This window comes from Indicator indicator, chromosome Z, assembly GCF_027791375.1.
Source record: "Indicator indicator isolate 239-I01 chromosome Z, UM_Iind_1.1, whole genome shotgun sequence".
NCBI lineage: Eukaryota > Metazoa > Chordata > Aves > Piciformes > Indicatoridae > Indicator > Indicator indicator.
In genome coordinates this window covers 67,597,687-67,612,131 of record NC_072053.1, presented here as the reverse complement: position 1 = coordinate 67,612,131, position 14,445 = coordinate 67,597,687, and the positions used below count along the sequence as shown (strand labels likewise).

At 40.2% G+C, this 14,445-nt stretch overlaps 1 protein-coding gene across 2 annotated transcripts; it reads right to left on the bottom strand.

Moving 5' to 3' along the window:
• Positions 1-218: 218 nt before the first annotated feature.
• SRP19 (signal recognition particle 19) lies at positions 219-7,281 on the bottom strand. 2 transcript variants are annotated; one of them, XM_054397891.1, is made up of 5 exons: positions 7,085-7,281; positions 5,462-5,537; positions 4,432-4,503; positions 1,800-1,911; positions 219-819 (listed from the first exon to the last, which is right to left on the bottom strand). In XM_054397891.1, the coding sequence occupies exons 1-5, from the start codon at positions 7,126-7,128 to the stop codon at positions 686-688; spliced, it is 438 nt and encodes a 145-aa protein (XP_054253866.1). In that variant the 5' UTR covers positions 7,129-7,281; the 3' UTR covers positions 219-685. The 2 variants fall into 2 exon arrangements, with proteins under 2 accessions (XP_054253866.1, XP_054253867.1); XM_054397892.1 differs by lacking the exon at positions 4,432-4,503.
• Positions 7,282-14,445: the final 7,164 nt, after the last annotated feature.

Here is a 14,445-nt window from a genome sequence, read left to right as displayed (position 1 = left end):
AAGCAATGATTCCTAAGCTCTCAAACAACCCAAAATAGGGTAATAGAGCATCCCATATTATAAAAGACATGAAAGGAGCTATTGTCTTAAAACTTTACAATATTATCCTTACAATGCAAGTCACTGACTTCTTTACAACTAGCCGTCAAGGAAAAACTGACACTTTTGGGAAAAGTATTCTATAAGATTACTATTTTTTTAAATTAACTTTGTTACCTTTATTAGTACACTTGACTGCTGTGAAAGATGATTAGCAAGGGAAGTTTACAGAGCCATAACACCACTGATTAATGTTTTTCCATTAGTGACAAAGACCCTCCAGAATTAAGACAGTCACTTGACTAGCATAGATAAAGGTTTACTAAGGCAACCAGTTTTCAAATACCTAGTCTGCATAAGAATATTTATCAAAAGCTCCACGTTTCTTCTGGAAAGAGTAATTCTTTCACCCACTTCTAAAAGTGAATGCTAGCTGCACGTTTGCAGGTTGTGTGTAAAGACAAATTTATTGTTACACAGATGAGAGGCATCTACATGCATTTCAGTTGCCAGAACAGCAGGCAGTTCTCTTCAGCATCATGTGTTTACTTCTTGCTTGTATCTCTCACTTCAATCTTGCAGCAAGTTGTGTGTCCATCTGCATTTGTCCTAAGTACAACTCAGGACAATTATTCCAGATGTGAGCTCATTTCTTTTTCTTCCCTTTACCTTTCTTGCCTCCCTCTCCTTGCTGAACACTTTGATCACTGCCTCCCATCTTTTGGGTTCTTGTTTTCAATTTGGGAATAGTTTCTGCAGCATACAGCATCACTGATTTACCTAAAATTATAGGAAAAGATCAATGTATGCCTACTACGTTAAGAACACTTACATCATTTTCAAAGTTAGAAACTTCAGTCCCACTTTAGGTTTCTGTTAAACTAGACATAAAACTTATGAGTCCTACTTCCTTTCCACATGTAGCTGTAATGCTGTGAAAAACTCTTCCAACTTTTAAAATGTTTTAATTTAAAAAATAAATTTTAAGACTGATAAACATCACAGCAGACTGGAACAGGCATACAACATGACAATCTCTAAAATATCTACACTCTCCCTGCTACTCATTCCTTTCACTTCTTAATGGCCTAAAATACCTGAGACAGAATAACCAGGCAAAAGCTATAACCATTTGTAGAAAGGCACAGCAACCTCCCAGCAAGAATATGGTTTCAAATCATCTCCTTCAGAATTGCCTCCTTTTGATCAAATACACATTTGCTTCTCTTTTACACACTGATTTTAAGGAAAAATGTGAAAGACTAAACTACTTGTCATTCAAGGGAGTTGCTCCATTCTTAATTTATGAAAATCCAGCAGAAAACTCAGCTGAACCCAGCACTGTATTTTAACCATTTTGCATCTGTAGTGGTGCCTACCTGATGTATGTAACTTAAAAAACAGGTGGAATGTAGCCATTTTAATACAAAATTTAACACAAAAATTCTGTACGTCAAAACTAAACATCTGCATTGTTCAACATAGCAATCACACAACACTCCCCACAATCTCCTCCAATGTAACCACTGAAGAAACAGAAGAAACAAAGACAACAGCATCTTACAAACTCTGGACAATGCTCACACCCCAGCTTGACTGGGCTGACTTACAAGCAGGGACAGATTTGGTTTTCTTATACTGGCAAAGAGATTTAAGTGTAAAGCTGCAAAATTTGTAATGGCAAAAATAATTTAACAAGCTGGTAACATAAAGTCTGTTTTATTAACAGATAAAGCGCTTAACCCAGGCACTTCACTCACGTGTTGGAAATTGAGGTAAACAGGGGTTGCCATCGTCTTGTTTGAGCTGGATTCGTACTCTGCCTCTGTACTGCATGTCTCTGTTCCACTCTCTCGGATACATCTTATTTTTCTGTCATACAAAAGGAGAAACCTACATAAGTACCAGAATAATTTTCTGCAAAGTTTGTCAGGCAATAGAGCCAAGTCATAGCAGTCTGGAATTCTGAACAGATGTAAACTCTAACTGTAGCTCTCCAAGGGTCCACCATTTAGCCATTCCAGTAGTATCCACAGCTGTAGCGTAACTTTTCCAGTAGTGCTGTTGCAGCCAGCAACTGGTACTGAACAATTTAGGGTGCAGAGACTGTTTTACTTTCCCACCAGTGCGCACCACAGTGACACAGAGTTTTGTTTCATCCCCACAGCCACAAATACAGATAGTAAGTCAAAAGCCCATGCTTTTGGATACTCATAATCTTTATTTCTGTTACAAGTGTTAGAGATTTCTTATTGGCACTGGCTATTTCATGGGCTGGTGTGTGCTAACGAATGTATTTGAATCCTTCCGAAAACAAAAGTGAGTTTGTACTTGGTTTTGGACACCAGTCACCATTTTAAATGAGTCACATTCTTAGATAAAGGATCCTGTGGGAAGCTTCCATGAAAGACAATAGAGCTAGTGAGCACGGAGTTTTTAAAAAACACTCTCCTAGACACACAAACCAGTTCATCCCCTCCACAGGCAATGAAAGTAGGCAAAATGAGACCCCTTCCTGGCTTAACTCTGAGCTTCTGGGTCTGCTCCAAACTTAAAGGGAAATGTACCAGAGATGAAAAAGTGGAGCATTACTTACTGAAGATTACAGGGCCATTACTGGGGTATGCAGAAATGCAGTTAGGAAAGTAAAAGCTCAGCTTGAACTGAAATCGGCCAAGGATGTCAAAAACTTCAAGAGTTCTTCACATAAACAAGAAGTAGAATCAGGGAGAGACTGTAGGCTTGATGCATACAAATTAATGGGCCTGGATGCCATCCATGCAAGGTTGCTATGAAAGTTGGCTGACGTTACTGCAAGGCTACTCTGTATCTATGAGAAGTCATGGAGATCAGGAAACATCCCTTCACACTTGAAGAAGCCTAGTGTCACCCCCATCTTTATGAAGGGTTCTAAGGAGGATCCTGGTAATTATAGAACCATCAGCCTCACTTCAATCCCTGGGAAAGTTATTGAACAAATCCTCTTGAGGACTGTCCCAAGTCAGCTGAAGCAGGGAGTGGGAAAAGCCAACATGGATTTTCTCAGGGGCAAATCATGCTTGACAAACCTGATTGCCTTCTATGACAAAGTAACTCATTTAGTTGATGCAGGACAAGCAGCTGACATTGTCTACCTGGATTTCTCCAAGGCTTTTAACACAGTCCCCCACAACATCCTGCTAGAGAACCTGACACATTATGGCCCATATAGGTGATCTGTGAGGTGGGTGGGGAACTGCCTGACAGACTGTACCCAGAGGGTGGCAGTTCTTTCTCATCTTGGCAGCCAGTCTCAAGTGGGGTCCCCCAGGGCCCAATGCTGTTTAATTATCATTAGCGATCTGGACGCTGGGATCAAGAGCACCTCGAAATTTCCTGGCATATGAGGAAAGACTGAGAGAACTGAGTTTGTTCAGCCTTGAGAAAAGGAGGCTTAGGGGAGACCTTACTACCATGTGCCAGTACACAGAGGGTGGCTACCAGGACAATGGAGACTCCCTTTTTACAAGGAGTCACATGGAAAAGACATGGTTCCAAGTTACTCCTGGGGAGATTCTGACTGGAATCCAGAAGAAAACTTTTCACCATGAGCACAGTTGGACATTGGAATAATCTCCCAAGGGAACAAGTGGATTCCCCTACATTGGTCAGTTGTATGACTGAGCTTGAAAGGGTGCTGGGACATCTCATTTAAACTACACTATCACCCAGAAAGGTTGAACCAGATGGTCCTTGGGGTCCCTTCCAACCTGGCATTTTGGGATTCTGCAATTCTTTGGAAACTCCAACAGTATTTTTAATAAAGAATTGCCACGGAAAATGAATTGCAAAAAAAGTTACCTCCGGAAACCCAGACTCACTCCCTAAGAAAAGACCTGACAGATTTTATAAATGTAAAGAGCAAACAGGTGTTTCAGTAAAAAATTAATTCTCTGGCTAAAGTATAATTCCAAAGTACTCTGAACATTTCAAGCATCAGAATCCTATTCCTAAAGGACACTCATTCCAAAAGGTAAACATCTTTCATTAAAAATATGCCTTTTTTAAGCTTAGTTTGCAGAGTTGCAGCTGACAAAAATAGCTTTTATTCTGACACACTTTTAAGCATCTAAGGTAGTCTTCTCAGAACAGTCAAATAAATGTAGTCTTTTTATAGGCTTAAAAGCAGCATTGTCTCAGAGATCTGTGTTATTCCTGCCTGGAATAGTTTTTGAATATCTACTTCATCATTATGGTCAGTTATTACTCAAAGCAAGCAAATTTCTTGACTGGTTAATGAAAACTTCTCAATTGTAATTTATTCTATCTGTAAGAAAAGATGTAGTAAAAGAACAGAGACACATACCAAGTTTGTGGATTTTTTGATGTTTTGAGTTTTTTTTAAAGGATTACCTCTAATAGCACATTGAATCCAACTGCTGCACATACATCTTGGATTTCTGTAGATGTGGGATTTTCAACAGCCTGTTGAAACAACGTGTTAGTCGATTATTTTTCAATGAACTACCTACACAGCAATAGTTCACAGATTCCCACCCTACAGACTATACAGAAAAAAGCACATGGGGAAAGAGGAGGTACTTCAAATTATGACATATTTACTGTAGAAGTAATCTGTGAGTGCTCCTATGGTAGAGAAAACATTAAAATAAAAAAAAAGAGAGAATAGTCATCAGTAAACCAGGAAACACAATGAGAAAGAATTAATTAGGACAAGGGAACAGATAGAAGAATTGCTTACAAAAATGAATTATAATGAAATAATATTCATTTCATTTAGAAATGAAAGCCAAAACCCATGAATCAGCAACAGAAAACTTGCAGCAAGGACTGAAAGAGAACAGAGACTTTCTAGGCACAGGGTAGTAGATTCCTCCCACAGACAACTTGCATGCTCAAGAACTATTTTATTTCTAACCAAGAAGAAAACCCCAAGCAATGCCCTTTATATTCCCAGCACTGCTTCTTGATGATAAAAACCGTTTTCTGGACAGTTCAATAGCAAATACCAAGTCTATGTGCCACATTTGTTTTAAGTTCTAACTTTGATAGCAGCAAAGGGGACAGGGCACAGAACATACAGTCAGTCACCAAAACCCAATCATTAAATAGCTACTAGTTTCTGCACCACTTTCAAATGTGGCACACTACTCATGTAGGATATCGAGTGCATTAAGTCTTTCATTATTTCACCCACTTGCCAAAGGTACTGCTCATATGAAAGTAGATGCTTAAACCCAGTTACTCTTGTACCAAAATTCATATGATGGTTATCTTCAAATACACCGTAATTTCCAGTTATTGAGCTACTTGCCATGAGGGATAGGAAAGATGAACAGCTTTGAGATTTATTTTCCAATTCTCTACACATGAATGCATAGCACAACAGAACACCCTACTTTCCTGCCACCCACAAAATTACTTTGTCTATAGGTATCCTTCTTCCTTCTGCTATTGTCTTCTTGTTATTCAAATACGCTGGGTAAATGCAGATAAATCTAAAATGAGAAAATAGTGAATTAGTAAGTAATATCATTTATTTTATTGCTTATGCAATATTTTCTTAATAAAACAAAAGCATAAAGCTCATGGCTACAACACAAAAGCTCCCAGAGCAGCTTACAACCACCATTTATTTTTCCTAGATCAATTATTAAGATGTTAAAACCTTAACTTTGATTATCCAGGATGCTGTATGACCACTTGGCTAAAATGTTGCTTGCATGACATTACTTTTGGAGGCACAGTGTGTACAAAAGACAGCACTGTTATCTATCATAAGGTTAAATGTTTTGAGATTTCTTAAACCCCTGAAACCTAGAAAGAAAATAATTGCCTGAAAAGAATTAAAAACTTTCTATAAAGGTTGAACACAAATTGCTAAGTTCCTGACAGAACCAAAAAGCAGAGGTTTTTTTACACTATGTATTTTATTTCTGCAATTTTCTTCTACTTACACAGTTATAAAGCCTGTGAAAAATTACACTTTAAGACTCTTCAATAAATTTACACCCCTCAAGCCCATCCAGGGTACAAGAATGACAGAAACTGAATCACATTTGTGAAACAATAAAACCCCAAGTAGGTGAGAGCCTACAAGAAGAAACTGGAGAATGCCCACGCTTGAATGAGGTGCTATCAAGAAAACAGGGAAAGAAAATATAGAAGGAAAATAAGGAAGCAGAAAGTGCACAAATAATCTGAAACTGGATCCTGGAGACTAGGACCACTGATCCTTACAGCCTCCCCGGAAACATTTTTTGCGGCCTCTGAAATTAGCCTCAGTCATCTCAACTCTATCATTCTTCTCCTTCTAAATACCTTTTACTGTTATTTCCCCCTTATTAGCTACCATCCCCTTTACAAATCAACCAGTACTTCTGTGTAAGTGGAGGAGTTCCGCAAAAGAAACGTTCAGTCTCGTTACTGACGTTCATAACCATCACCATGACACTGATCACCTCCAATTCTTGCTCAGTTTCTTTCCTGAGCTTTAAATAACACGTTAAACGAACGATAGCACAGCTTCAGGCACTCCAGATTCGGCAGCTGCTAAATCTCAAACTCCCAGTTCAGCACCTGCGTTGTAGTAACCTTCCTGTAAGACCCCCGCGCTGCGTAAATCACGGAGGCAGGGGACACTGGCAGACCCTCGCCTTGCCGCACTGCCTGCGAACTGCAAACCAAGCTGCTTCCCCGAGTAACCGGCCCCAGCTCACGGCTACGCGGGCTGCTCGTGAGAATCTCACCATGCCAGTTACATCAAATTCGGCGTGCGGCCATGTTATGTGACGCCTTATTGTCGTGTTATCGCACGTACTCAGAAATGTTACAGTACTACAGGCCCCACCCACCTCCCGACATCCGATCCGGCACGTCCCTAACCCCCGGGCTGCCAGCCCACCTCTGGGATCACACGCAGCCACCCACCCCGCTTCTTCCCTGCTTCGGCCCTAACGCACTCCCAGGCGTAGCCGATGAAGCCTCCGATATTGTCGGCACTAGCTGAGCACGCCACGACCTCGGAAGGCACGGCCTACGTTACCTCTCTTTATCAGCTGGAGACGTGGCGGTGACCGCACCAGCCATACTACCCTCTGCACCGAAACCTCCAAGCCACCGTGACACTCTTCCTCTTTGCCAAGAAATCCCGCCCCCGGGAATCCCATTGGCAGACGGAGCTGTCTGTAAAGCGCACCAGCTTGTTGAGAGGCCCTACGTGGCTCCACTGGGCACGGCGGAGCCTCGCCTGCTCGTGCGCCCTTGCGGCGGGAGCGCGGGGCGTGGCGGGGAGAGGGCGTGGCAGGTAGTCCAGGCTGACGCCAGGCGCCGGAAACGCGGGAAGCGCTCCGGTGGATGCCGGGAAACGGGATGCGAGACTGATCCCATACTGTGGCAGCGAGGCGAACGTCACGGGACGTAGGCCGTAACTCCTGGCTGGGCTGCCTGTACAGGCTTAGAAAAACCACTTCAAGAATTTCAGCGAGTCGTTGACAGATTGACTGATGTCTCAGGAGTCACAAATGGCCAGAAGATCACGCTGTGCACGCTAGAGGTGGCTGCTTCTGCTCAGTGCCGTGAGCTGTACTTGGCAGAAAAGAGCAGATCTGGCAGCAGCGGCTAGGTGTGGCTGCCACGCGGGTGAACCCTGCGATCGGATCGGTGTAGGAGAGCGCCGCAGCGATGGCAGTTACGTACTTGAATGGACTACGGGTATTCATAAAAGGCGAGCCCAGAGGCTGGTGATCAGTGGCATGAAGTCTGGTTGGAGGGCAGTAACTAGTAGTGTGCCTTAGGTGTTCATGCTGGGTCCAGTGCTATTTAACGTTTTCATTAATGATCTGCATGATAAAGTCGAGAGTCCCTCAGCAAACTGGATGACACCAATCTGGGAAGAGTGACTGGTGGACCAGAGAGTCATGCTGCCAGCCTGAGTGACCTGGAGAGACAAATGGGCCAAAAATAATCTCATTATTTCCACAAGGACGAGTTCAAAGTCGTGCACTTGGGGAGGAATAACCCCAGGCACGAGTAGGTGCTAGCAGACACACAACCAGAAAGCAGCTTTGTGAAAAAGAACCTGAGCATCATGGCCTTGCAAACAAAGGGGGTAATAGTATCCGGCATTAGGAGTGGTGCAGGTAGTTCAGGAGAGATGATTCCCACTACATAGTAAGGCTGCACCTGGAGTGCTGGGTCCAGTGCTGGATTCCTCAGTACAAAATAGATGTAGACATACTGGAAACAGTCCTGCAAAGGGCCACCAGGATGATGAGATAAGAGAGCTGGGACTATTCAGCATGGAGAAGAAAAGGCTCAAAGGGGATCTCATCAATGTATATAACTGGCTTCAAGTATGGCAGAAGCAGGCTGTTTTCAGTGGTCCATAGTGACAGGACCAGAGTCTAAGTGCACACAATGAAAGACTAGAGGTTCTTCCTGAGTATCAACAAAACATTTTTTACCATGAGGGTGCCACCTGTGAGGGTGGCACAGGTTGTCTAGAGAGGCTGTGCAGCCTCCTTTCTTGGAGATGTTAAAAAGCAGGAAATGATCCCAGGTACCCTAGCCCTTCTTGAGCTAGGCAGTTGAACCAGATGATCTGCTGACTTCAACTGAGTCAGTCTGAATTTCACATTTTGTGTATTGTTACCAGGTAAACTTCATGCAGCAGCTATTTACCAGGACAAAAAAACCCCACCCAACCAACCAAAACAAAAATCCCCAAACCCAACAACAATAAACACCCAACAAAACAGAAGGTGTTTATGAAATACCTTTCCCCCCCTTTTTTTTCCCTGCTCCACAAAGCATGCAGCTCCCCATTGTGAAATAGGAGGGTTTTGAGTGCAATACAGTGCAGATATTCCCAGGGAAGATCTGCAATTACATGAAAGCTTGGAAGAGTTAAGAGTTAGGGAGAAACTTTAGAAACTAGAGTCAGGATATCATTTGGAATTGATTAGCAAGGTATTTGTCTATTCAGTCTTTTGAATGATGGAGAGTTTGTCTGTCTTCTGCCTTTGTTCTCATGTCAGAAGTGAATATACTGTACAAAGTACTACAGAAAATATGAACAGTACAACTGTGTGACCTGAGCTTCCAAAATGTGACTGCAGCTGCGTGGTAACAAGTCAGTGATTTGTCAGCAGCCCACAAACATGACTCAGCAAGTTCCTCAGCTGAAAGAAAGTTTATGTAAACCAGATGTGTCGACTTACGAAGCAAGCTTTTAATACAACAGTTGTCCAGTACTAAAGACAGATTTTTGGAGACTTATCTCACTACCATTAAGCTGTCTGGTACAGAGCTAAGCTTCTCTTAATTGTAATCTATTACAAATTATGTCAGAAATTTTTGTTGCTTAATGTTCTCATCTTGTTATGACTAACTTGGTAAAGGGTTTCCTGTATTATTTTTTCTTTGCGCAGTGTTTTAAATCTCCATTGCATTCACACACTCATGACTATTAAATGATTTTCCAGTGAGATCTGCACCACCTAGAAAGTGTAACATCAGCCACAGTGGCAGAAGCTTTTTCTGTCAACAGTTGTCACCTGCATTCAAGCAAAACAGAGCTAGGCTGTAGGGAAGGAAATGAGGGGAGTGGACAGGTCAGCAGCCTCTGTAGCCTTGGCCTACAAACATTTCACCTTTATGCTGTCTGCCAAAGTGGTAGGGTTGTGCTTTCCAAACACCAGGCTGTAGTCCCTGTTCCTGTGACCAGGAAGGTGGTCTTAAAACTAAAAAGGTTTTAAGAACCGTTTACACTATTTAATCCTCCATGACAGTACACAATGTAAACTGTGTACAGACTACATCTCATTTTATTGTATGTCAGTGGCACTGAAATGTCAGGCAGCATTGACACAGCTAGAGTCTGTGGGTGGCACAGTACCATCACTGCATATTAAGATGTCTCTCAGTCCATTTAATCCAGGACACTGGCAAAAAATGTGTTTTTATTTAATGTTATAGTATTTGCCAATTGCATTTTAAAAAAATTTGAATTCCTATAAAAATAGCTTTTTATTGCTGACATATGAATGGCTTCTCTTTTAAAATGTTTAAACTTACTGTAACAGAAAAAAGCTTGCATAGCTCCTACCAGTACTTGTGGTGATGACAAATTATTTTCTGCATCGTTTTCAGATGGAACAATTAAAAAACTGTTGGAAATGGAATTTGTGGAGTTAACAGTTTGGATCATATGACATACATGACTGACCACAGTAGGGGAAGCATGTCTTCTTTTCTGAAGATACTGTTATTACATATCAGTCTCCTTTATTAGTGCTAGAATTTACAGCATCTTGAAAATGGGTACAGACATGTCAATTTGATCCCCATCACCACTGTAGAATAAGTTCACTGACTATATGGCATCCAGTCACTGCATTTGTTCTAGTGCCATAAGAAATAAATTTCAAACTTGAATTCTGCGTATTTGTAGCCTGCAGAATTCAGAGAAAAAAGTAGGTCACAAAGCACACTAACTCAGGTATGTTGTTGCTGCAAGCATTTCCCAGATATCTGCTGTCACAGACCTCAGAAACTGAGTGCTGAAGTGATAAAAACCTGACAGCTTTTGAACATTTAAAGAAATATGAAGAGAAGGTGTAATTGCTGCTGAGGATAGGACTTAATGTACATCTGCAGCAAAATTTCAAGATTGCAAGTAATGCCTTTGGCACATATACTGAGATACTGGTCTCTGAAAGCTGTATGTAGTTTGATGAGGTTTTTTCCTTTTGCTGTAACCACAGTGGAAAGTGGCAGGGAACGAGCACTGCAGTACAAGCATCCTGAGCAGAGAATTTCCTCTCTGCATACAGAGTCAGAACTCAGGTGTCCTTAGTCAGATTGTGATGTTACTGTTAACGGTGTCTGAAGAAAAACAGTAAAACAACAACAAAACCAAACAACCCAGCAACAAGAGCGCTGCACAAGTATGAAACAGAAATTCAAAGTGGTTGTGATACAGGCTACACATTTCACCTGGAATAAATGCAGATTCCCTAATTAGAACTGGGGACTCAAGAATATACATCGTTTGAGGCAACAGAATTCCTCTGTGTTTTACTGGAATTGTGTACCTGTGCCAGCTTATTCAGACCTAGTTTACATGTTTTTACATGTTTACATAGCTTTAGTTTGCTCTTAACTGATGTTACACTGCATAGTCTAAACATGGTAGAAATGCCTACATAACTGGACTAGTGAAATCACTTGAGAGGTGTTTTCACCTAGACTGGTGAAACAGCTCTGCAGTGGACTGCAGGTAGATATCAAGTGAAATCTCGGTTAGCTCAACTGACATTAGAAGGGAAGAAGGCAAGCTGAAAAAGATTTTCTTCACAATCTTTCTAAGCAAAGATTCAAACTGAAATAAAATATAGAAGCTAGAAAAACAAAACAGTTCAAAATGGAAGCTTTATGCGATACATGACTTTTAGGGTGGAAGTTAATAGACGGGTGTGAACTAGGTCTGTCCAGCATAATACTTCCAACGGAGAAGACAGAAAATAATGCTGTCCTGCCTTCAGTTTTGTAAAACTGGTACTTACCATGAAACTTCAACATGCAGAATTAGCCATACCATTCTTGGTGTATGCAACTTTAAAAAGACTGCATACACCATGCTCCCCACCCCATGGTAATTTTGAACCTACAGAGTACTCCATTTCTTTCTGCCTTAATCCAAAATCCTATCTTCTATGTAAGTATTTTCAGGAGAGGCACTGCCTCATGCCTATCCAGCAGAGACAACAGCTACACAACTCCCTTTAGCACCACTTCTGTTCTTCTCAATTGCAAACAATCTTGATAGCCCAAATGTATTTAAAAAGACATAAACATCTGCAGATATAGGTGAACTTGTTTCAAGTTGTGTACAAGGGCAGCTGACAATCATACAGTGACATTTAAACAGTCATCCTGTCATCTTGCATGCTGTTCAGACTTAGATCTTTTGAATTCAGTCACCTAGACCCAAGCTTTGAATTACATGAATTAATTTAGGAAGTATAGCAGACAGTATATGTGGTATTTCCCTGAGATACAGGCTAAACTGTCTGGGCCAAGAGTCTATCCAGCCCCTGTTTAGCTGACAACAGAACTGGCAAATTCGAAATAGAAAAATTTGTACCCATCTTTCAATCCTTTGTACTTGCAAAAACACTGTCTTTTAAGTATAGATCTCAGTTTTATACCCAATCATTCTTTGTCCTTCTGTTTCAGCCTTATAGAACAGCTGGCAGCTGTGTAAAGTCACAGCTGTGTAGAATCAGTTTGTAAGATCAAAATATTCAATCATATGTATGACACAGTAATACAGTATTTGCACTGTGTAACATTCACTTAAACTAGAGGATTTCTCTTTTGTAAGAATTCCAAATGACTTAAAACACTTAAAAGTGCCAAAATAATCCATTAGTTATTAAACGGCTCAATTATAGTTAAATAACATAAAGATACTAATTCTATTTCAACACAAAATGGAATAATGACAACAAAAAGATGAAAAAATCTGAGTTTTCTTACCATTCATATTATGGCTTGTTTTTTACAACTACTTTTCTGCTCTTCCATAGCTACTTCCACTCCAAATGTGTGTCACCACAGACCTTACCAATAATTTAGGTAGAATGCACAAGATAATCTGAATTCTGTATTATGTTGTATCCAAACTGCCATTTATATCCTGCTTTTCGAACAGAGGAATGTTAGAAGGGACAGAATTAAGTATCATCTACCTTCATTTGTATTAAATATAGTAACTTAAAACCATGTTTTCAAGACACCTGCTGATTTTAAACTGCAGGTAACAGTAATAATGTTTTTTATTACAAATAAAAATATTTCAATTACTAGCAAGAGTATTCCCCTTTCTGCATATAAATCAAGACTTAAAAAGTGCATCTTTTTCTCTAAAACACTTCAAAAAGAAGGTACTAGCTCATCTCTTCTGAAATTAGAACTCGTCTTCTAAACTATGAAAGAGTACTACAAATATTAGGAAACAAAGGAACTTAATACCTCAGTTATAGTGCTTTTTAGAAAACTTAAGTCCCACTACATCAAAGCCTAAAGTGAGCATAAGAGTGCAAAATATACTTGTATATATAAATATATGTTTGTGTATATGCTGGGAACTGATCAATCTAGGTACCTTAACAGTCTCTAATCAGAGACTAAAGAATGCATTCGTTACAGAAAGTACAGACTTTGGAATTAAGGGAATCTTTGCTGTGCTTACAAGTCACAATGAAGTAAGCTATCATGTGAAATTCTGGTGAGCAACACAAGATTATTGAGTTACAGTATACTCGAACGACATTTTCATTTGTGCAGTTTGTTCTAAAATGAAGTATTGGAGAGATCAGAGAGTGCTACTGGTGAACTACATGTCTCTTTCTTCCAGTTATTTATCTGAAACACGACTATCAGCAAAATGAAACTGCATGGGTTTTTATTTAGGGTGTTCCTTTTGGTACGCTGAATCATTGCTCGAGTGTCTTAACAGCAGTTTTCTTTTTAAATGAAATAATATTGTTAATACAGCAAACAGACACCTAACCTTCAGTAGCAGCCAAAAAACCACAATTCCACTCTGACAAGGTGCAATCAGCAGAAAATTTTATATAACACTGCAAGTAATAAATAAATTATGCATAGCAAGACTAAATTGAGAATAAGTATACTGTTAAAACAAAATACATTAGAATAGTGGAAGAAAGAATTACAGAGTTACAGTAATGCATCTCAGGTAGAAGCAAACAACAAAATGAAGGAAAGATAATTGTGGGCTGAGCTTGTTCAAGCAAAACAACATTCATAGGTGGGAAAACACATCTGATCTCAAGAGGATGACCATCTTAAGTTCTTGCAGAGAACCAGCACAAGCTTTATGCATGTTAAATCCCACCAAAATGTAGGGCCTTTAAGATAGTGTTTGTATTTATCTATGACATGTGGTTTGGACAGAAGTGCATTTTACTGAGTGAAAACGCTCCCTCTACATTCCTGATGTCCTAATTGCAAATCCACAGCCACTCAAGGATGCTTTCACAAACAACAAAATTGGAGTAGTTTCCTGAAATCTTTAAGTGGCAGAAATTCCTAAGTACATAAGCCTGTAACTATGTGGAAATTTCTAAGAGAGGTGATTTGCAAAACTATGCCAAGAGAAGTGTTACCCAGTCTTAGAGTAAGTAAACAGCACATCTGGTAAACTGAAAGTCAACAGCAGAAAACCTATGTATTAAATACATACTTTATATTCATCCTGGCATCACAAATTCATTGTCACCTACATTAATTAGTTGTGAACTCTTGAGCACCACACCAAATCCCCTTGCACTTCCAATATGTAACCAAACACAACACATAACCAGTTAACTTACC

Coding starts and splice junctions, on each gene's coding strand:
- SRP19 (XM_054397891.1), bottom strand. CDS start 7,128: ATGGCTGGTGCGGTCACCGCCACGTCTCCAGCTGATAAAGAGAG. Junction 5,538..7,084: donor TCTCCAGCTGATAAAGAGAG/GTAACGTAGGCC, acceptor TTCTCATTTTAG/ATTTATCTGCATTTACCCAG. Junction 820..1,799: donor TTTACCTCAATTTCCAACAC/GTGAGTGAAGTG, acceptor CTATAATTTTAG/GTAAATCAGTGATGCTGTAT.